The following is a 21,490-nucleotide window of genomic DNA, read 5'->3' as shown; positions in this document are numbered from 1 at the left end:
CTGGGCCCAAGCCACTAGTCCCAGGGCTGGGACAGATGACCCCATGGCCCAAAGGCAGCCCCAGGATGAGATGAAGAAGGTAGGAGGTGCTGTAGGCCTGTCCTGAGTGGCACAGAGAAAGGAGTTTGGGTGTAAAGGGTGAAGGTGATAGCTGGCATCCTTCAACCTCCAGGGCTAAAACAGGAGAGCAGGAATAACTGTGAGAAAAAATGGGAGAGGAGAGAGGGGACTGAGAAGAAGAAAAAGCAAGGTCATCTGATATCTATGGACTGGGAGTTCAAACAGGGATATTCTGCATAGACCTATTTTGGCTAGCACCTACCAAACACAGGACCTGCTCCCCTCTCTTGACCCCACAACTCCAGGTCTGAGCCAGAGCATGGGACTGTCAGTGGGACTGAGCAGCTCCTGCCCCTGCTTGTGGCTGGGAGATGATGGACCTCCATCATGCAGACCATTTCCCATCCTGTGGTGACGAGCCCCCAGCCTGGGCACAGCAGCATCCTCCCATACCACCTGCAGTGGCATGTACTGGGGAGCAGGAGCCACCCACCTGCATGAAGGGGTTTGTGTCCTTTTGCAGCGAGTGCTTGCTTTGCTTGACTGAAGGAGTCATTTTGCTTAAGTTTTCACTCTCATGGGACCCGGCGGATTTCATTTGATGTGCACTGAGAGGACAAAGCAGAAACACCCATCATGCTGAGCTCCCCCTTGCCTTTCTCTGAGGCCAGAGCTGGCCTTCCTCCCCATGGAGGAAAGTCCTCCTGCTCCCAGAGGGCTGCCTGCACCTCCTATTGCTGTAGCTTACAGATAGATCAGCTATATCACCAGCTTTGCCCTACACGTGGGGACACTGAGGCATTCTTCTGCTCCCTGTTCACAAGCCAGTGATGCAGAAGGACAGTAACCCCAGTGTCCTGGCTGTCTGTCACACACCAGCCATGCTGTGGTGCCTCCTCAGGCAGAAAGGGTGGTGCAGGTCTTCTCTCACCTTTTTCTTGGCAACACAGGTGCATCCTGGTCTGCTCTGTAGATGAGGAATTTAAAGTCAAGGATGCCTTTGTTCTCCAGTGTGAAGGCGCGAGTCTTCCTGGTGCCGTTCATCATGGCACCAAAGTTGATGAGCGAGGCAGGATAAATGCTGTACTTGCTGAATACAGCTTTTGCTGACACCCTCACTGGGATGATGGCGATGGTCTCGCCTCCTTCACAGATGCTGGGCTCAATCACCTGCAACCAGAGGAAGCGTTGGTAAACACAGCAGAGGCCAGTCTATCCCTGTCCCCTGACCCCACCCAAAGTCCCCATCAGCTCACTGTCCCTGTTTAAACGCCTTCTCCAGAGCCAGATTTTCAGCTCCGCTTTGGAAGCACCACAAATGGTTTCTGAAAGACCTTGTTGTATATGTATGAGAGAGGATTCCCCAGCTAAAGCCTTTCTTCCAGAAGACATGTCCTGCTTACGCTCCCAAGACATGGTGTGCTAACACCACCCAGCCCGGGCAGCTCACCTGGCAGCGCAGGATGGGTTTGTCCTCAATATTCATTTCCATCTTGGGGTGGAAGAGCAGCTGGACCTGCACAGGGCGCTCAGAGACAGTCAGCATGCCCTTCTGTGGCTGGATAGTGAAGTGGGATGCCAAGTCGGGTATGTTGGCATCTGTGGTTTCCAGCTTGAAACTGGGGAGAAAGGGAAGGAACAAAGACCTCTGCAGTTAAAAGTACAGGTGCCACCAGTACAGCTGGGACTTTGCGTAGGACCATAAAAAAATATAAAAGGGAAAGAGTCCATCTCTGCTTGGGGAATCCCAGATCTTGACACAGAGTGCAGACAATCACGAGTGCTGCAGGTTAACCTCAACACTGAATTTTTTCATTCCCTCCTTTAAAGAGTCTCAAAGAGAAATGAGCTGACCCTTAAAGGAAGGCAATGAATCTCAGCAGTGAGCGGCTTAAATTTCAGGGTCTCTCCTGGTTCCTGCTGAGCTGTGAAGAACTGCTGGTGTGTGGCTGGATTCTCTATTAAAAGTATTTTTTATTAGAGAGCCCAGGTTTTCTATTTACCCAGATCAAGAGGTAGCCAGCATGGGAAGAGATTCTAGCCGTGGACAGAAGGAGAACGCAGGCCTGGGCAGATGCTGGCACCATGCATTCACAGACCAGGCAGCTGGACCCACCTGTATGCAATCTCGTACTTCCCTTTGTTCTTCAGGGTAAGCACTTGCTTTGCATCATCCAGGACCTTAAGGATTCCAAAATCCACGCTGCCATCTGTACCTGCAGAAAACCCGCAGAGCGAGGTAAGAAATGGTCAACATTTGTGAGCCGTTGCAGACTACACCAAGCGACAAGATACATATTTGGAGTTTTCAGGCAGCACAAAACCCTTCTCGGCAAGTTTCCATTCTTGGAAGTTTTCTCTAGTTACTTTGCTACCCCTTCTCTTCTTACTCTGAAAATATCTGCCGGGTTTAGCAGCTAAGGAGCTCAGTTTCCGTCTCCTTGCTTCAAAGCACAGATCCAACAACTTCATGTGCCGTGCTGAGCCTTCAGGAGTTGCCAACTGCTTGCTCACACCACTGTTGTTTCAAAGCCCTCAAACCAACCTGCATGTGAAGTTGCACACATCAAAGTTCAGAGGCGAGAGACTCAAGGCTGCCTGTGCCCTGACAGTGCTTTACTCCATGCAGCTTGCAGGATACATGCTTTACGTATCCATGCCATACTGGCACGCTATCCCATCCTGTCCCGAGTGCTTTGGTTGCCCACCTGCCAAGGCAATGCAATGCACCTGGACCGCTTTGTTTTGGGGGCATCCACTGACCTTTAGAAATGCTGATGCTCAGAGCAACGTCATAGGCCTCTGCCAGGATTTGGATATTCTCAATCTGAACAATCCCCAGGACGTTTTCTGCATCTGAAACCTGAGGCAGCAAGAAACAAACGCCGCTTAGAGCATTCTCCTAAATTCTTTTGGTAGACAGCATACGAGTCCTTGTATCTGGCAGCTGCTTCCACCATGGTCTCCCCTGCTTGACAAGCATTTGTGGACTCCCAAGCTTTCTTAACTTGTTCATCTCACAGGCTGACCCAGCAAGGAGTCTGCTACAGTAAGAAACCCTGTCAGCCCAACTCTGCACTCCTACAGCTGCTGCTAAAGCACCCTGGGAGGCGCAGCAATATAAAAACAACCAGAAGAAAATGTGAGGTGTCCCAGAGCAGGCGGCACTGACAAGCAACCCTCTCCTCTTCAATCACCCAGCATCCTCACTGAAACACAGCCCCTAAACCATGGGGAACAAAATGCCAGGGCAAGAGTTTGTTGCTCTATGCTAAGAGCCCCAGACAAACTCCAGGGTGGGTGCAGGGAGCACGCTGTGGTCTGGACAAGCAAACAACAGCATTCAACCCTGCACAGCAGCAAGGTGGTTGTAGTATGGGCTCAGGATGTAGCGCCTGGTTATCTGTGGTGATGTGGATGCTCAGGGACACACCATGTGGTCTGGCGAAGCCAGTTTGAGGCAGCAGAAGTTGAGGTCATAGCACCCTTGTGTCCATCAGGTGCATCTCTTCCTGACTCCACAGCATACTTGCCCCATGAAGCTCAGCTACAAGAGCCCCCTAGTAGTCACTTAATTTCCAGAACATTATCCTTCAGTGAGAGTCGCTTGCTGCTAAGGGCCTGGACCCCTGGCAATGCAGGTAGAAAGGAATCTCATGAAGGCTCATCCTTTTGCCCTCTTCACAGGGCACCCTTCAAGCACAGTCTCCAGCCCTAAGAGCACAGGGCTGATCACTCTGCCCTGCTCTACCAGGGAGGGCAGTCCCTCTCACCTCCAGTCGGATTGTCTTCTTAATGCTGAGAGCCTTTGTGGCCTTGAAATGTAGATACACGCCAAACTCTGTGCGGGGACCAACGATGCCCTCATCTTGCGACACGGAGAAGTCCTCGCCGAGGTTTTCCAGCCCACTGAGCCGCCAAGCCACAGGCAGTAGGGTGCAGTTTCGCAGGACCAGGGTCTTGCTGTCCCTCCTGCAGAGACAGGAAGACACTCAGCACTGGCTGCTTGACTGTCATGCTGGCCTTGCAATTGAACACAACTTGGAGCAGCCCTATCCATGCATCTGAAGCCACAGTTAAATGCTTCCTCTTTGTCACAAGTCTCAGAGGTGAGGTCCTGGGGGAGACCTGGATGCTAAAAGCGTATCCAGCAGAAGAGAGATAAGGAGGAGCAACTGGACTGCTCTCTGAACCAGCAGACAAGACACAAATGCATCAGGATGCCCATTGCATGGTATTGCTGGGAGGCTACAGAGCTTGTGGCTGCCATGGTGCAGCCAAGCCAGCAAAAAGTGGCGAGCAAGAGACTGGGAACTGCTTGGTGAAGGAGATGTTAGCCCAGCCTGCAATCTGAGTGGCTACACAGCCAGCAAGAGAAGCTGAAGGGGAGCTCACTGACAGCTCTCGTCCCCAGCAGAGCAGCTGGGGTATGACTGACCTGTGCAGAAGCAGCTTGTTGAAATGCACCTGCTTGGGGCTGACCCCCAGCTCCACCTGCACCCCCTGGCAACACAGGCGGAAGACCACTGGCTCCGGGTTCTCCTTAATGCAGCAGATGAGGTTGTCTTCCATGAGGCCAGCTGAAGTGGGGTATGCCCAAATGCTCAGCTCCTAGCCCCATCCCCACAGAAAGAAATACAGAAGAGCATTCAGTGCAGAGGAGGAACAGCTCCTGAGAACTTCTACCACTGCCTGCCCTACCAGCCCGTCTCCTACCTTTTTCTCGTGGGGTTTCAGCCTCATGCTGGGAGGGTCTAAAAGGAACGTGTCTGCTTTGAGATCGCGCTCAAAGAAGAAACGCACCTCTGTTTCCAAGGGGGTGACGTTGAGGATGGTTATCTTCTCGCAGTTGCTGGGATAGTGCAGCGCCTTGTACCTGCCCACAAAAGGAGAAAAGGCTGCAGAGGAGACAGTTGCCTTTATCATGCATCGAGGAAAGCACCGTGTCCCAACAGCGGGAGGCTGCACTGGAAGACCATGGTCTAACAAGCAGGCTAAGAACAAGGATCACTTTCAGGGGCACATCACATGGTATGTGCGTTCATCCTTGCGTTACTTTGATGTCCGCCCCTATACTCGGTGCCTCCATCCCAGAAGCGTGATGATGCACAGGCCATTTAAAAAGCATTTTACAAAATATACATTCAAAGGCTCCTGGAAAAATAAGAGTATGGCAGGCACATGGGTTCTTCCCCCTTCTTTGTTATACCCTTCCCTGTAGAGTATAAAGAAATGCTTTTGAAAAGAGGTTTTAAAAATAGTTTAGCTTATCTCTTTCAAAGAAGTCATCAGACTGCCTTGTATTTCATGGGTTAGCTCAAAGTCTGAAGCAAGGAAATAGGAAGGATTCATTCCCAAGAGGAATGCTAAATTAAACAAATGTCCCTTCTCTCAGGTGTGGAACAGAATTTGGAGTTAATGGGCTTAAAAAAGCAAAGAGAAACCCAAGATGGTTCATCAGCCTGGCTAAAGATCCTCTTTTGTTTTTTAAACTGTTTTGATTTAATTTCCTTCAGTTGTCAAAATACCACTAGCTCTCCAGAGCTCCCATGAAGACAAGAACTCCATTTCTAATATTAAAAAAAGAAAGAGCAATGTTAAAAATAGAAATTTGCCAGCAGCTAAAATGACAACTTTTTTAGTGAGACTTTATCCAGCAGTGAGGATCAGGAAAATGTAATTCCCATTTTCATTCCTCTGCAGGTTCCACCCCCCCCACACACATATCGGCATGTCAATTCATAAAGTCTTACTAACATTACAGATTAATGAATGGTTTACAAAACCACCAGCAGAATAATTGCTCGTTCAGTCTACCCATAGAGCAAAAAGCACTTCAAAAAAGCACCATAAAGTTCATTTCATAGGTGGTGAAGCTGAGATGTGGAGGGGGGACACAAGTTGCCCCAAGTCACCTTCAGGCTGGAAGCAGCACATGGCTCTGGCCACCGAGGCACCCACCATGTAGGAAGATCAGCTCCCCAGCTCCTCCAAGACTCACATGCCTGTTATCTGCTCAAGTTCACACATCCGTGGTCCTTCAACCCCATGTATCTCCCAGGTCTCTGCCTGGGCCTGCTCTGAGTTGTGCCACTGGGACAGCATGTCTCCAAGCACGTCCATGAAAGAACAAAGCCCTGAAGATATCATCCCAACATCTCACACCACGCAGGCAGCGCATCAGGATGCTCACTCGGGGTGTGGAGCACGTACCATTCTCTTGACTTCCCACACAGCAGCGGTCCAAAGTGGAAGACACCCGTGTTCATGACATACTGCTTGAAGATGATGTCATCATCTGCCTTGCTCCTCCTCCAGTGAGGAAACACCAGCCTGGGCAAAGAAAATGGGGAATGAGGAGCTGTGAGATGCTCTAAATAGAAAACCTAGTCAGAAAACCATAACCCTTATTGGTAGCTGAGGTACTACTACTGGTTCTCAGCTCCAAGCATGGGAAGATGCTGAGCTGATCAGGCAGCACGCTCTGCCCAAGGCAGAAGGTCACTGGGGTACAAGGGACAGCCCTGGCTCTGAGTTCAGGAGGGAGCACTATGGGAAGCTCCCACAGGCCAGCCTTACCGTGGGTCCTGGCTGATGGTGGGATACAGGCAGGTGCCCCTGCAATGCAGCTGGTACAGTCGGTTTGTCCCCAGGATCTCAAAATGCAGCGTCTGATCAAACTGGCCCAGCACCGTGGAGCTGAAGTGGACCTTCAGTTCCACCTCACCATGGGCAGGCACTATCCAGCGGCAGCTGCTCAGCCTGGCAATTAATGAAGAGGCTTCAGACATTGCTAACGAGCAAATGAGACAAGGAGGAGGATCGTGGACTTGCAATCCCATGGAGGCACTGGCAGAGGGTCCCTGTGGAGCTGGGGACAATGGACCTTCTTTGGCAAGATAGCTGTGAAGTAGAGGGATCGCCTCCTCCCTCACTGCTCACCTGACCAATCTCTCTGGGGATGGGACCGTGTCCATGTCACTTTGGTGCGCCTCGGGGGAATGTGTGGGTGCTCCTGTGCCCGGTCCCTGGAGACCTCTCCTGCCCCGGCCAGAGCTCCGCTTCTCCCTCGCAGCCTCCCGGCTGCCCACAGCTTTCTCCTTCCTCGACCGGCTCCTGGTTGGGGTGATCTGCTCCTCTGGTGTCTTCACACCAAGGGGAAGAGAGAAAAGGGAGAGAGAGGTGAGACCTGCCCTCCAGACCAGACATATCCATCCTGGAAAGAAAGCTGTGTGTTTGTTAACAAACAGGAAAGAGAATAAATAACTAACCACATCTGCCCATGGACTTATTCTTCTTATTGGACTTTGTTTTGTCTACAACACCTCTCCTTGCCCAGGACCCCTCCCCGCCCAGGACCCTCTCCTCAAGGGAAGTTGAGGCGTTTAGATGATTTTTTTTTTTCTTTCTTGCCTTACAGAACTGCCCTATGTCTCAAGCAGAACTGTCTCTTTTGGACAGACACAAGGGATGCCCACAGACATGGGGCCCCGTCATGCCTTCACTGCCCTTCCACAGTGACCCTTTTCCATTCCATCTGCCCCCCATGCCCCCATCTAGCCTGGCCCCTGCCCTGGTACCTTCACTGTGGGCACAACAGGGGCATCCATGAGACTTTCAGTATCCTTCTTTTCTTCTTCTGCAGTGGCACCTTCTGGCGCAACAAAGATGAAGTGCTTGAGGGCTTCTCCTGCTGCAGGGGCCATCCGCTTCTCCGGGTAATGGATCACAGAGTAGAAAGCAGTAGGGGGAATGGGAGGCCCTGAAGGACCCAGTCCCAGCTCATTCAGGATCTAAAGCATAAGAGAAAACTCTGTTTATATTCCCATCGCCTTCATCCTCACAATTCCTTAAAGGCACTGAGCTTTGGGCAATGTTTTTTTTTTTATTTATATGGAGTACAGTGCTTTTCTATGCCCATTGGGGTGGGCACGCTCCAGAGCAATGCCAGGACCTACAAGTGGAATCTAGAGAGAAATCTCTCCTCTGAGCAACTCAGCTGAAGGAAACAATGACCATAAGCTGCTCTGCCCTGGGACCATTGTTAATGATTTCCATACTGGGAAGCTCTCTGAACAGACAGGATGCTTGAACAGAGAGCACTCCCTCTTTCCACCTATCTGAGGGACAGTGAGAACCTCCCCAGCCACATGGCTGCTGTGGAGCCATCGTGGAACATCATCAGTGGCCTGGACAAGGCTCGGTGCTGTTGTCACCTGGTGGGACACAGTGCACCAGGGCCCAGACCATGGCAGGCTCAGCATCTGAGCCTTGCAGGGCTTTTACCTGCTCTGCTGCTGGCAGCTTGCCACTCTCCAGGATCTTCCTAGTCACATCTTCTGAGCTCAGCACCTGGATGTCCAAGCAGGGCACCCCAACATCCTGACCTCTGGCTGATCCTTCTGCACCTTCCCCTTCCAGCCAAGATAACCTGGAGTCCTCAAGAGCCTTCAGTTTTTCCAGGCGCTCCTTCTCCAGGCGCTCCTTCTCCAGGCGCTCCTTCTCTCTGTCTTTCCGGCTCCTGCGGCTAGATAAATGCTGGCGCTGGTCTTCTGCTTGGTGCCGCACCTCTTCTTGGTTCAGAGGGGACAGCAGGATACCCTGAACCCTGTCCCAGGATGACAAAATCTGCGTGATATCCTTCTGCGATGCCTCGTAGATCTTAAACCTCAGGGCCAAGTTCTTCTCGCTGTCACTCTGGGCCTCGTTTTTGGTTTCCCCCTGTTCTGGATCTGAGGGTTCCACAACCACTGCCGAGCAGGCATCCGCCAGGGGAACTATGCTCTGCTTTTTCTTATCTTCATTGTCACCTGCAACAGAGTCTGGGTGCTGCTCCCTTACAGATCCCTTCTTGTCTGCCCCCTCGGTGACATCTGACTGATTGGTGGTGGATGCTTTGGTGTTGCTGGTGGATGTGTTCATGTTCTGGGCAGGAGGAGCAGGAAAAAGCAGTGAGCATTTCAAAGCACTGACTCAAATGCTGTAGGACAGTGATGATCTTTACAATAGTACCCCAAGCCTCGTGCGAGACCTATGCTAGGTGCTCTACAAATCCCAATTCAGAACATAGCTGGTACCCAGCTTAGCTCAACTGAAACCATACTCTCCAGTATCAGACTGATGAGGAGTCCTGCAAACCAGCTGAGAAACAGAACAGCTTCCCCAGGCCAAGCAGGGAACTGAAGACACATCCTTACTCCTGTGCAGTCCTCTAGGCTTGTTTCTGGTGTGCTGAGCATCCCTGTGACTGGCTGACACTTTGGGAAGTCTGGCTGTCAATGAATACCTAAGGCTTGGTGGTATCTCCTGCCAGACATGTAGGAAAAGATACCATATCCCAGATAGATCATGGCTCAGCGGTGTAAGTCACATGCAGAGTCGGGAAAAATGCTGGACTAAAACTATCTAGGGCTTCACAGTGAATGTATGTAGTTACACGAAGCGATGATTCAAAGACAGCATGATCCTAGCAGAGGAGCTCTACCAACAAACCCATGGGAAAACACCCCCAGTGAAGCAGCAGCATGATCAAACACCGGCTGTTGTTTCCCAGCACAGCCCCATGTGTTATTCATGACCAGGTTGCCCAGCACTGCGTGCGGCTGCCGGCTTCTCGGGGAATGGTACAGCTCAGCGGGAAGGTCCCCAGGGCTTTTACTCATCTCTATAAACACAACCACCCACCTGCCTGACTCCAGGCTGGCTTTTCTTCCCCAGAGCATTATCTTTGTCTTTTCCAGGCTCTCTCTTCCCCCGCTTAGACTTCTTCTTCAGCTCTTCTTCCTCCTTCAAGCGTTCTAGCTCCCGCTGGTGCTTTTCCTCAAGCTCTCGAGCCAGCTGCTCCATCTCCCTTCAGCAAGTCAGACAGAAAACATCCCTGAGAGTCACCACCAGAAATCTGCTCACTGCAATCCCAGCTGGTCCTGCATTTCAGTCATTGACCCTGAGGCCAGGCAGAACCATTAGACCATCTCCATGGGCTTCCCTGAGCCTGGAGAGGCTGGGAACATCCAAAGTGAGGAAGGGTGGGAGGAAACCTCCAGAGCCAGCCAAAGCTAAGCCTTGCTGTCATAAGGTCTCAGTTGTGCAAATTCCCCCATAAGGTCTATCTGGACACCTCCAGCACAGTGCTGAAGACCGATGCACCATCACTCCGTACTGCTGCCTGGAGCCCTCTCTTGATTTCCCAGTGTAAACCAGCTCACAAATCACTAACAACTACTTATCCCTGCACCAGTACTTGGCTTTTCCAGCCATTCTTCCTGGGCATAGCCCACTCCTTAGTGAGAACAATCATATCAATCAGAAAGCAAAGGCTGCAGTAACTCCCCTCCTGCAAAACAGGCTCTGAACAACCAGGTTTCCTGCTGGAACCCAGCTGTGACCATGGGAAACTTGTGCTGCCTGTCCTGGAAATCATAATTTGAAGCAGCCCTAGTGATCTCCTGCCAGGTAAGCAAACTTCAGCTGGGGCTGAAAGAATTGCTGAAACATATGCTCACTTTAAGCAAGTCCCTCCCTGAGTTTCAGGCAGGGATTAATACAGGCTTACACTTGTCCTACACATCCTCCTGAACAAGGCTGCTTTGCTGGATCAGAGCTTCTCCCGGGCTCACCTGCTGCTGCAGCTGAAAGTGAGCTTAAGAAACACCAGCTTTTATGGCTGGTGTCACTCAGTAAGGGAAAACCTGAGAGATCAGCATGGCAAGGACTTGACCTACAGCAGGACTGGGATCCAAACCAAGCCAGTACAGCTGTGTCTCACACCAACCCATACCACAGCCCCTCTGGGTTGGTGAAGGAAGGGGATGAATAAGATGAGAATCAACATAATTAACTTAGAAACACTTAAAAGTGCAGCAGCAAGGCAAGCACAAAGCCCAGCTCCCTGCAGCCAGCATCTAAGCTGGAGGGCTCACTGCTAAAATGGAGAGAAGGTGTTCTCATCTCACTGGAGAAAGGTCCTTTCTCTGTTGGGAACCAGGGAGGTGGAACTGGCCATCCTTGTGCCGCTTGTAATAGACACTTTTGGCCTTTGCTTTGTAACCCCTCTGAGCATAATCAAGGTCTCTGGAGCAGGGAAACACTTCAGGGACACTATACTGGGGAGTTATCCACAGAAGGCTACAGACCTCTTCTTCCTCTCACGCTGGACTTCTCGTATATTGTTATTAAACTGAGTTTTCTGCTCCTCAGTGAGTGCATCATATTCGTCCTCATCCATCTCCCAGAGACGTGCTTTTTCCCTCCTGGCAGCTTCTTCCTGCTCCCGTCCTTCAGCACAGACCAGAGGAGAAACCAGTAGTAACTGCAAGCAGAGCTTGCTATTCTGGGTGAGCTGTGAGGATTCACAGCTCTGTCCCGACCCAGCCCATCATCCTGCCAGGAGATACTGGGCAGCTCATATCCCTGCTCCACAGTTCAGATCATCCCCCAAACTATCGCCGGTCAGCGAGTCCCCATGCTTTGCCTGGCTCACGTGCACCAGCATTGCGGACAGCTGGCCAGTGGTTAGTTATTGAGCCACAGCAGCTTGCACTTATGCCCAAGCTTTAATGTTAGAGACTCAGGTAAGTCTTACAGCCTCAGCTCCGCTGTATTTTAAGCAACTGTGAGCTGAGTGCTGGCTACACCGAGGCAGAAGGTGGAAGAATTAATAAAAGCATTTCTTACAAGCTCTGCTGGTAACCCAGATACACACAGATAAAGTTGAGGGCTTGAGAGAGAAGATTTGAGAGGTATGGAGATGAAAAGTCTCACCTTCCTGTTCTTTTGTGGCTGTCTCCCTGGCTTTCAAAGAAGCATAATCCTGGAACAGGTTCACAAAATAGATATAAGGCCGATTTCTGACAGCTTTGAGCAGGCAGAGGAGAGCAGACGCCGTGTTGCGTGCAAAGAGCGTCTCCAGGCCATCAAACACCACTCCCTGGTAGCAGTCACTCAACTGCGAATAAAGTCAAAAAGGAAGAAAAAGTCAGCTATAGCACACGCATTGGGCTCTCAGCTAGTCAGTAAACCCACATGTCAAAGGACATCAGCCATCATTGTTCCATGTGCATCAGCTCAGACAAGCTCTGATCTTTCCCTGTGCTCTGCCAATTTATGCAATCTGCAGCTTCACCCAAGGATCCCTGCATGCAGCCCAGGACTCCTCTGACAGCAGATATAGACCTCCTCCTCTCTGCATTGTACCTCACTGCCTGTCTCTCTGTAGCAGGAACGTATCATTTGCCTCCACCCACATACCTGCAGCCTTTCAGAGAGTATGGCCACCAGCAAGTCCTCAGGCAGCACACAGCTCATAAAGCCCAGCTCTCCCGCTGTGCTGCCACTGACACTCAGCCATTGCTGCGCAGGAACGCAGGGAAGGGGAGAGAGGAGATGAGAACTGGATGAGCCCTGCAATGTTGAACACCACAAGAAAAATAAATCACTTGGAAAATCCCTGAACAATTCCAATTGCTGGGCTTGGAGCTGGGATTTCTCACTAGCAGGAGACTAGAACAAAACCGCAGGCCAGCAGCTCCAGGGGACAACCCTGGAGAGCATATCCCTTGGACAGCAGAGACTCAAGCTTCCAAGCCTCCAGCACAACACCCTAACAGCTTTGCCCACCACCTGCAGCCACGTTAGTCAGGACTGCACTTTGCCAAGAAACTGTTAAGACCCAGTAGAGTTTTTCTGCCAGAGCACAGGGTTTCATTCCCACCCCGAGCCATGCCCAGCTGGCTCTCTGCACTATATGCCCCTGCACCAGTCTCTGGGTGACATGGAGTCTCCACTGTAAGCAGCCCTTTCACTTCTCAAAGGCAACAGAAAGGTCCCAGGCATTAACCAGTGCAGATCATGGTTCACCTGGGAGCCTGTCGGGTCTGTTACATGCTGTTTCTGGGATTGGGACGCATGGGCATCCATCTTCCTCTTGCCTGCTGTGGTGCTCGCCCGGCCTCGGGAACTGACAGACTGCAGGCTGACTTTGTCCCCAGAGCTGGACTGGCTCACATCTGGGCTGTGCTTGGCCTCAGCACTGAACTGCAGGCTGAGGGACGCATCTGCATTTTGACCTGCAGAGGGGACAGACGGCTCAGCAGGGCTGGCGATGGGCACTGCAGGGAGCAAGCAGGCACCTTCCACCCCAGTGGGCGAAGCCCTGCATCCTCGTACATACACAGCACTCGTCCCCCAGCCTGGCACTAGGAGCACTGCTCTCCAGAAGTAGCTCCTTCCCTGCTTCTCTTATTAACATGATAAAGGATACCATTTGATACTGAATTTTAAAGCCAGAGTTTTTAATGCACAGCCCTGTCTCCCTCCTAACAAATGTGCATGCAGGTGACACTGTTTGCATAGTAGCTCCTCTACGGGTCAAACCAAGGATTTGTCCCCCAGGACCATCGTTTCTGTACCGTGCACCCATGCTGCGTTCTCACATGGAGAGTGTAACATGCAGCCCTGCCCCATCTGCATCATCCATCTCCACTGGAGCTAAATCCTCCGTGTGGGATAACCCCACTTGGGACCCAAACCCTTCTTCCTTCCACCAGCTCCCAACATAACCAGGTTCAAAGCTGAGCAATGCAAAACTTTCCCACCAGAGCCAGGGTCTGGCCTCACCCTGCAGAGCTTGGGGCACCAACTCCCAATAAAGTTTCCTAAAAGTTTCCGGTCTCACATGGAGAACAACACAACACGCATGAGCTGCGTGACCTGACAGTGTATATAGGAAAATCTCTGGAGAAAAGAGCTCATCTGCAGAGTCTCTCTCATCTGAAACTCCTCTGGGAGGTTATTCTTCCCTTTCTCTCATGTTTGTGAAGCCACACTCCAAGTCAGTTGTCTAGTGCTTCATGAAGCACTTCAGAGGGCTTTTTCCCAGTTAAAGTGGGCAGCAGCTCTGCCTGATGGCCATGAGGAGCAAGCTGGATTCAGCTTTGAGGAAATATAACAAAACCCTGAGAAAAATACAGGTGTGCTTCACCACTCCTAGGAAAAGGAACATGTGCCAAGAAGCCCAGGGACAGTAAAAGTGCCCCTGGCTGAGTCCTTAAAATAGAGATTTTTTTTTTTTAAATAAAAAACATGCTTTATGAAACGGCTTTGTGTTTCTACACGCTGCACCCATGTTCACTAAGAGACCCAAGGGCTGTCAGACTTCTTCTCTGGAGCAAGAAGTGGAAGGTCATGGTGTGTTTCCAAAGGGCTGCTCTGGGTCCAGCGTTTCTCCTTACCGGCATCCTCTGTCTCTTTGTGGCTCTGCTCGATGGCAGCCCTGATGCACAGCTCCCGGGCACGGAGCCCTGCTGAGCTGCTCCTGTCTGAGATGGCTTCTGTCACCACAGCGTCGATAGACAAGCAGGCAGCACTGTAATATTTGGACAGGGCAACCGCTGCCACTGTCTTTCCTTGAGAAAGAGGAAGACTGCTTGGTTACACTTGCACGTGAGGCATTTTCAGGGCTCTGGAAAGCCCCCAGACAGGATTTCAAAGTTTCAAGGACGGCCGGAAAGCAAGTGCCCCTTCAGGAGAGACCATGAGGGAGGCAGCTTGAGCATGTTTACAAGTGCTGAACTCTAGAGCCAGGTAGATCGTCTCCACCTCATGTTGAGCTGAGGTCTTTGTCCCTTGTGGTGACCTCAACCCTGGGCCAGGACATTGTTTTGAGCCCTGTCCCACCACCACTCAAGACCATTCGCTAGCCTGGGCTGGTCGGTGCTGACTCAGGCAACATCTGGGCACAGTTGTGGGTCAGTATGGGCTAGGGACTGCTCCCAGGAGGCAACATGGACACTAGGCAATGTGGTCCCACAAAGCAATGGGGACGTGGCCACCTTGTTTGGGGAAACAAGAGCCTAGCTGTACGGACACAAGATGAGCCACACCACTTGCACTAGCTAGGCAAAGGCCTGGGACCGTTTCACGTGCCAGCAGAGCTGTGGCTTACCTCGCTTCACTTCAACTGGACAACCAAGCACCATGGTCCACCAGGATACGTCTCTCCTGCTTCCCCCCCTTCTTGCAGCCAAGGGCTATGGTTCCCGTACCTGTCAGGGGTGCCCCATGGACGATGACGATGATCCCTCTGCGGTTTCGGGCTGCGCGCCCTTCTGCAGAGATGTCGGTGCCAAGGTGGCGGGCGATGGCCCTATAGACAGGGCTGTCGTCCAGTTCTCCTGTGGCCTCCTTGCTGCTGGTGGTGCTTTGCTGATGCTCTGCTGTGAAGAACCAGGTAGAAAAGTCAGCCTCCTGCCTACCTGTGATCCTGATCATCCTCCCCATCCCCTCACATCCTGGGAGAGGAGACTCCGCTGAAGCCAACATCACACCTGCGGTCTCACCATGGCTCTCCTCTAGGTTTGTGCAGATCAGGGTCTGCCCTAGATGCTGGTGAAGGTGCCTATTCAGAGTATAGTAAATGAGGTGACAGAAAGACAAAAGAACAAGCATCTGGCAATACCTAAAAGGACTGGGCCAAATCTCCTTCCATGAACTGTCAACATAGTCCTCATGGGAGTTTGGTCCCAGGTCCTGCTGAGTAAGGCGGGGACAGGCAAAACTAGGCATTTTACACAGTCCCAAGGGAGGGGCTCCATTTGGGGATCAAGCGATTATCCAAAAGCTGGATGCTTTAGGAATATTATACTAGGACCTGCAGCTCTGAATTCACCATAACAGCATTTGCAAAAAGCTTAGGAGGTCACCAAAAGCCATCTCAGCTTGCAGTGCCACTGAGGACAGAGAGAGTGCTGCCCTGCCTAGGAAAGGGAACAGCATCATCCTGATCCCAGCAGCTCCTGGGGGCAAAGGTGCTCATTTGGCAAAACTGGGGGAAACCTCCCTGGCCTCTCACTCGTCCCTGCCCTAAACTCTTCTCAGGATCCTACAGACTTCGTATGCAAGAGCAGATTCAGGGCCTACAGGAGTGAAGATGGCACCAGGCTGCAGTGAAGTGATGGAGGTGACACTGAAGTCCTCCACTGAGGCCCTTTTGCCACAATGGACATAAAAGAGGTGAAGAGCTTAGGTTATTACCTGTTCCCTGTCTTTTCTCAACACCTTCCTCTTCTCCACATTCAGATTTAGAGTCCACCTTGTTGGACTGCCTTTCATCACAAATGGAGAAGGGAATGACTGAGCTATGGGATGAAACAGTGTGAACAATCCCAGCAGAGTGCTTTCTTCCTTGATCTGATGGAGACTGGACATCTTCAAAGTTTGCTGACAATGAAGGACATGGGGAGGGAAGAAGAGGGTGAACAGAGTCAGGCAATCTACTCTTTGCCATTTCCCACATGCAAAGGATGGAAAACTTCCCAAGGAGAAGCCTGTCCAGGCTGTCTCCACCCTCGGGCGGATTCTGAGTTTGTGCTTTTTTGCTGGGAAGAAGCAAATATAAGATAACTGGTGACATTAGACCTGGTCCTTCTGGCCAAAAAACCTCATCCAATCCTACTTTTTGTGGAGGAGGGACACAAAGGGACATCGTGACTATTTCCCCAGTCCATTGCAGGCAGATATGAGCTTGCGTTGGCTGCACTCATGGCTAGTAGAGGATGTGTGTTACAAGCTACACGCTTTCACCCCAGAATTCCTCCACCAAGCTGGGGAACGGGTGGCTGCTAAAAGCACGGGCTTTCCATGGAGAATGAGGTCATGGAGAGCTTAGGGTATGTGGGCTGGAATCCTTGCTGTGTCCACACTCAGGACAGCCAATGCCAAACCCTCACCATTGTCCTGGCCTACTGGTTCCCCAGTCTTGGACTTTGCCTGCTCATCCTGCAGCCTCTTCTGGTCCTGGTTGTACTCCAGCACCTCTGGGGGCAGCTTCTCACCCGGGGCACGAGGAGGCAGCAACAAGGTGTTGTGGCAATCGTAGTCCTTCAGCATCCGCAGGATCTATGCACATAGGGAAGAGAAACCATATATGGGATGCGTTTCTTGACCTTTATCACATGAATAGACTCCCCAACAAACCTATCTTCTCCCTCATTCCTTCCTCCCAACAACATGGACTTATCCAAGCCCCTCCACAGCCTGCCAACAGAGCTGGCTAACCCTAAAGTGCCACCAGGCTTTGCTGCCTCCATCTCCCTGGCGCAAGCCTGGGAATGCTGGAGTGCTGTGAAGCTATGGGAGCATGCACATGGGGACCAGACATTCCCTCTCACCTGCTCCTCAGCAAGGTACTGCTGGTCAAACTCCAGCGAGTAAAACTCAATGGGGAACTCGCATGGGTTCTTCACCACCACTGTCCCCTCCGCCCCACGGCTGGACGGCAACAATGGTCCCAGCTCGAGCACTGGGGGGCTGAACTCCAGCTGTGGCTCCAGCCCATGCCCCAAGACCTGCAGCTGGAGGTGCTGGTTGCTCTGGCAAATGTTAATCTTCAGCTCGCTTCTGTAGGACTTCTGAAAAGAGAGAAGTGCAGAAAGCTCCTCCATTAAGTCCCAGGTGACAGAGCCTCAAATTCAACTCTTGCCCCAAGGTCAGGGGTGTTATCGGTACCTCTAAGGCAAACGGAAAACAGGTATTTATTTATGGCAGGGGCTACAGCATCTGCACGCTGGCTCTGAGTAACTGGGATGGATCCTGGTGTGAAGCGTAACTGGATATTTGGGTATCAGATGAATCTAAAATGGACTATCAGATGTTTTCACCTAGTCATGAGGGAGCACAGTGCTCATGAGAAAGGTCCTCAGGGTAATGTTGCCCAGATGCAGTCCTGGCACTGCTGTGTCAGGCAAACATTAGCTATATGAAAAGAGGCAGATGAGCTCTCACTGGCTAGAAATAAGGGTCATCTCTGCTCAGTGTTTGGCTCTGGTCAAAGCCAGAGACAAGATGGTTACATCTCTACTAGCAATTAAAACATCCCTGGGACTGTTCCCAGGCATGGAAGTACCTGTGTCCATACTTACACGCTGCCAGTTTCCAAGTCACAGTGGCCACATGCAAACTGCCTTTGGGAATGCTCCATCATTTAAGCTGACTCCCAAACTGCATGGGAACATGCAGACAGGCTGGGCCAGAGCCACAGGGACTGCTGGCAGCACATCACTACAGGTGACTGTCCTGCTGTGCCCAGGAAGGTGTCTGGTGGCTGTTTTGTCTGCTGGTACCAGCAGCAGGATTAGCCTAGATTGGCCCTTCCAGAATTATCAACTGTGAGCGTGCCAGCTGCTCTGCACCAGGGCATTACAGCCTGCAAATAAGCGCATGCAAGGGGAAAGATGAGGGGAAACAGGCAGATTTTCCCCCCACATGTTGAGAGTTAGCCACACCGCAGTGTCCTGATGCTCTCTGTGCAAGTTCCCCATGGGGATTTCAAAGCCCTTCTCAGAAGAGCGTCCTGCAGGAGAAAAAGGCACAGCGGGTACAGGGCTTGCAGAAAGCTCCATGCAGAGGCAGATCTCATCATCTCCTCCCTGCGCTGGGCTCTCGTTACCACACTGCCCTACCAGACCTCCTGGGGGTGACACCTGCCAATCTCACCTCTTCCGTGGGTGAAAACCTGACTCGCATGTTGCATCGCTGTCCTGGAGCGAGGGCTCCAGCGGAGGGCAGCACCTTGAAGACACAGGTCTTGGCCTTCAACTCCTGGAGCAGCTTCCGACGCACGCTTGCTGGCAAATGTTTGTCCACCTGAGCACAAAAACCCAATTGTGTGAGGTCTTCTTGGTCTGTGAGGACAGACCCTCAGTTCCTGCAGTCTTCTGAGATACTGTCACAGTGCTGAGAACACCCATATCCAAACCAGATGTGGCCACCAGTGGCCTAGAACTGGAGAAAAAACATGTAGGCAGGGCAGGCAGATGGGGAGGCATTGTCCTCAGAAAAGGAGGAATGGGTGAAGGTGGCAGGGAAGTGAAGCATCAGCTAATTAATGGGTCCAGGTGAACCAGCCTTGCTCTGTACCCTTGAAAGCTTCCTCAAATGAGCTGTAGCCCAAGTACTCAAGCAGCCACAGGGGTAGAAAAGGCAAGAAAGGCAAAGAAAACCCCACCAAGAAGTTACATGTTAAACATTATCTGTGCTTTACCTTCTTAACAGGCTCATTCATGGTGATGAACCATTTACAGGGGACCTGGAGCTGATTGTGGAGCTGGATGGTTTCTTCCCGGCACTGCCCACACTGGACAGTGGAGAACTCCAGTCTGTCCCTGGAGAGGCAGAGGGACGGCACAGCCACGTTGGCACGGAGGCGGATGTGAAATGTGGGGCCTCCTGCTACCTAGTGAAGGACAGAACATCCAGCTGAGAGCCCAGGTGACATCTGCTGCTGTCCCCAATGTGCCACCTGCCCCAAAAGGTGGTGTGGGCACAGGAAGGTGAGGAAGCATGCAGTACCTCGATGGGCAGGAGCACATCCACTTCTCCCAGCAGGTTGGCACTTTGTGGGTCGAAGCGCACTTCGAATGTCTCTGTCTCACAGTAGGGCAGGTGCTTCACGCGGTCCAGCTCCACGCTGAAACCTTGAACAGATGAAAATAAAGCAGCTGAGATACACAATCAACATGAATGTGTTACAAGCACGTTAAGGCCATATGGGTGTCCTGGCTGGCAGCTCTTTGCATCTGTGGAAAAGCCTGCCACTCTTCCTCCCTTGTCACTGTCCAAGGAGAAGGTTTTCACAGCCAGAATCCAAGCCCCACATAGTAAAAAGGAAGCACGGCAGTTGAGGAACTCCAGAAATTCCTTCATCACGCATCCCAGGGAAAGATGCGCAGACCTCTCCAAAGGAGAATTTCCAACTAGAGATTGCCCCATGCTGTGGTGCTCCCTGGAAAACAACTTAGAGGAGACACCTGACCGTCCTTCAGACACGTGTCACAGTTTGATGGTACTGAAGCCTTACCTCAAGGCCTGCTTCGGAAGCCTATTTTGATACAACAGAGGACCTCATAGGCTGTTTTCTCAATAAAGGCTAACAGAAGTGCTATGACATTATGAAATTTAAACAAAGCACTTCCAAACCACAAAGGGTCCATCTGTTTCCAACACAAGCCCACAGAGTGCACAAAGAAACTCAGGTGATGCTCATGGTAGCCAAGAGCAGAAGATGCAGAGAGGTGACCAAGGTCACCAAGCCCATCTAGCCCCTGCAATGAAGTATTGGAGCAGTCACAGACAGGCCAGGTCTCTGGGCACTGCTGGTCAGGAGAACTCAGGCTCTAAAGCACTGGGCAGAGGATCCCAAGGAGGAAAAAGCGATACAAATGAGCACTCAAAAAACTCCACATGTCCAGTGGCTTAAGCTAATCTGTCAGAGACAGCTCCTTCAAGCCCACATGAAGTCTGTCCAGCACTGTTACCTGTGCCATGCAGGACCCATCCATCAGCATGGAAACACACGGGGAACTGCCCAGTGTTGGTGATCTTCACTATGTGTGTGTGGATGTTACCGAGAATGACATAGCCAAAGTCCAGGACATACTCAGGCAGCTCAGCTCTGAAAGGAGGAGTAAGGACAGTCCTTAAACCACAGCCTGGCTATATTTCTAAGTGGGCAGAAGATGCAAATAAAGTGGATATTTCTGTATTCACTGCTGTAAAAAGCCAACTCAAGCCCATGAAACCCAAGGCTTGACCATCTGGTAGTAAGACTTTTGCAAGCCACGGGGAGCATAAGTCCTAGGTTTTATCAGCTACCAATGGGACCTTAAAATAACATTAGTTTAAAATGGATACTGGTCACAGCTCCTCTGCTACAAAAAGCCATTGTAGGTAAGTCCACTGGACCTCCACTGGTCTCAATGAAACTGCTAAGCCTGGTGTACAGCCCGAGCCTGAAATTGCTTCAGGACATTGTAATAAGATTTGCCTGCACAGGAAATCTTCACCGCTCTGCAGCCAGATCTATCCCCAAAACAGCACTGGTAAATGCAGTAATCAACACCTACAAGATACATGGGAAGGTCCTTTTCCAGAGCAATCCCACTCAGGAAAACACATAAATGATGTTTTGCAGAGCATCTTCTTCCTGAAATGGAGCCTACCATGCCTGTGCCCCATCATGCCAGAGCAAAGGGAAGGACCAAGTTTCCTAGGTAACCCCTGCAGTCCCACCAGCACCCAAGCCACCTGATTTGGGGTTTGTCAACCTGTGAGATTCCCTGCTCTTTTTGCTTAGCGTGGTCTGTTAGCTGGAACAAAGACACCAGCTTTGAGTTGCCTCTTTCAGAGCTGGTCAGCAGGGATGGTGCCTGTGCTGTCTGGAAGGGCTTGATGGTCCGCACTGGACGCCCTCAGCTCTAAGAATAGAACCCAACATCTGCAGGGAGTTGAACACCTCCAAAGCTCAGGGTGGCTTTGTGTAAGTGAGGACACTCATGTACCCACAGGGAGCATGTCAAAGCTATCAGGATCAGACCCTTTCTGAAGTCCCCAGCTATTCCCAGCTCTGCAAACACAAGGAGCTCTCAGGAGCAGGGGT

General features: G+C 51.4%; 1 protein-coding gene across 1 annotated transcript in view; it reads right to left on the bottom strand.

The window, feature by feature from the left end:
- The window catches only part of LOC104842692 (hydrocephalus-inducing protein homolog), a 70,950-nt gene that overhangs the window by 23,928 nt on the left and 25,532 nt on the right, over positions 1–21,490 (bottom strand). Inside the window, exons 12-38 of the mRNA XM_010585204.1 lie at positions 20,370–20,506; positions 19,405–19,529; positions 19,097–19,288; positions 18,550–18,699; positions 17,226–17,465; positions 16,785–16,953; positions 16,090–16,275; positions 15,102–15,272; positions 14,289–14,462; positions 12,916–13,124; positions 12,307–12,459; positions 11,821–12,004; positions 11,193–11,334; positions 9,745–9,910; positions 8,347–8,985; positions 7,641–7,853; positions 7,003–7,205; positions 6,640–6,822; positions 6,274–6,393; positions 4,777–4,936; positions 4,499–4,671; positions 3,834–4,032; positions 2,824–2,923; positions 2,177–2,276; positions 1,511–1,679; positions 992–1,230; positions 554–668 (exon numbers count right to left, since the gene is read on the bottom strand). Of these exons, the coding sequence (XP_010583506.1) occupies positions 554–668; positions 992–1,230; positions 1,511–1,679; positions 2,177–2,276; positions 2,824–2,923; positions 3,834–4,032; positions 4,499–4,671; positions 4,777–4,936; positions 6,274–6,393; positions 6,640–6,822; positions 7,003–7,205; positions 7,641–7,853; positions 8,347–8,985; positions 9,745–9,910; positions 11,193–11,334; positions 11,821–12,004; positions 12,307–12,459; positions 12,916–13,124; positions 14,289–14,462; positions 15,102–15,272; positions 16,090–16,275; positions 16,785–16,953; positions 17,226–17,465; positions 18,550–18,699; positions 19,097–19,288; positions 19,405–19,529; positions 20,370–20,506 (5,011 nt within the window). The remainder of the gene's footprint in view (positions 1–553; positions 669–991; positions 1,231–1,510; positions 1,680–2,176; positions 2,277–2,823; positions 2,924–3,833; positions 4,033–4,498; positions 4,672–4,776; positions 4,937–6,273; positions 6,394–6,639; positions 6,823–7,002; positions 7,206–7,640; positions 7,854–8,346; positions 8,986–9,744; positions 9,911–11,192; positions 11,335–11,820; positions 12,005–12,306; positions 12,460–12,915; positions 13,125–14,288; positions 14,463–15,101; positions 15,273–16,089; positions 16,276–16,784; positions 16,954–17,225; positions 17,466–18,549; positions 18,700–19,096; positions 19,289–19,404; positions 19,530–20,369; positions 20,507–21,490) is intronic.

Source organism: Haliaeetus leucocephalus, unplaced genomic scaffold (assembly GCF_000737465.1).
Source record: "Haliaeetus leucocephalus isolate CR32 unplaced genomic scaffold, Haliaeetus_leucocephalus-4.0 Scaffold92, whole genome shotgun sequence".
Lineage (NCBI taxonomy): Eukaryota > Metazoa > Chordata > Aves > Accipitriformes > Accipitridae > Haliaeetus > Haliaeetus leucocephalus.
This window is presented reverse-complemented; position numbering and strand designations above follow the sequence as displayed.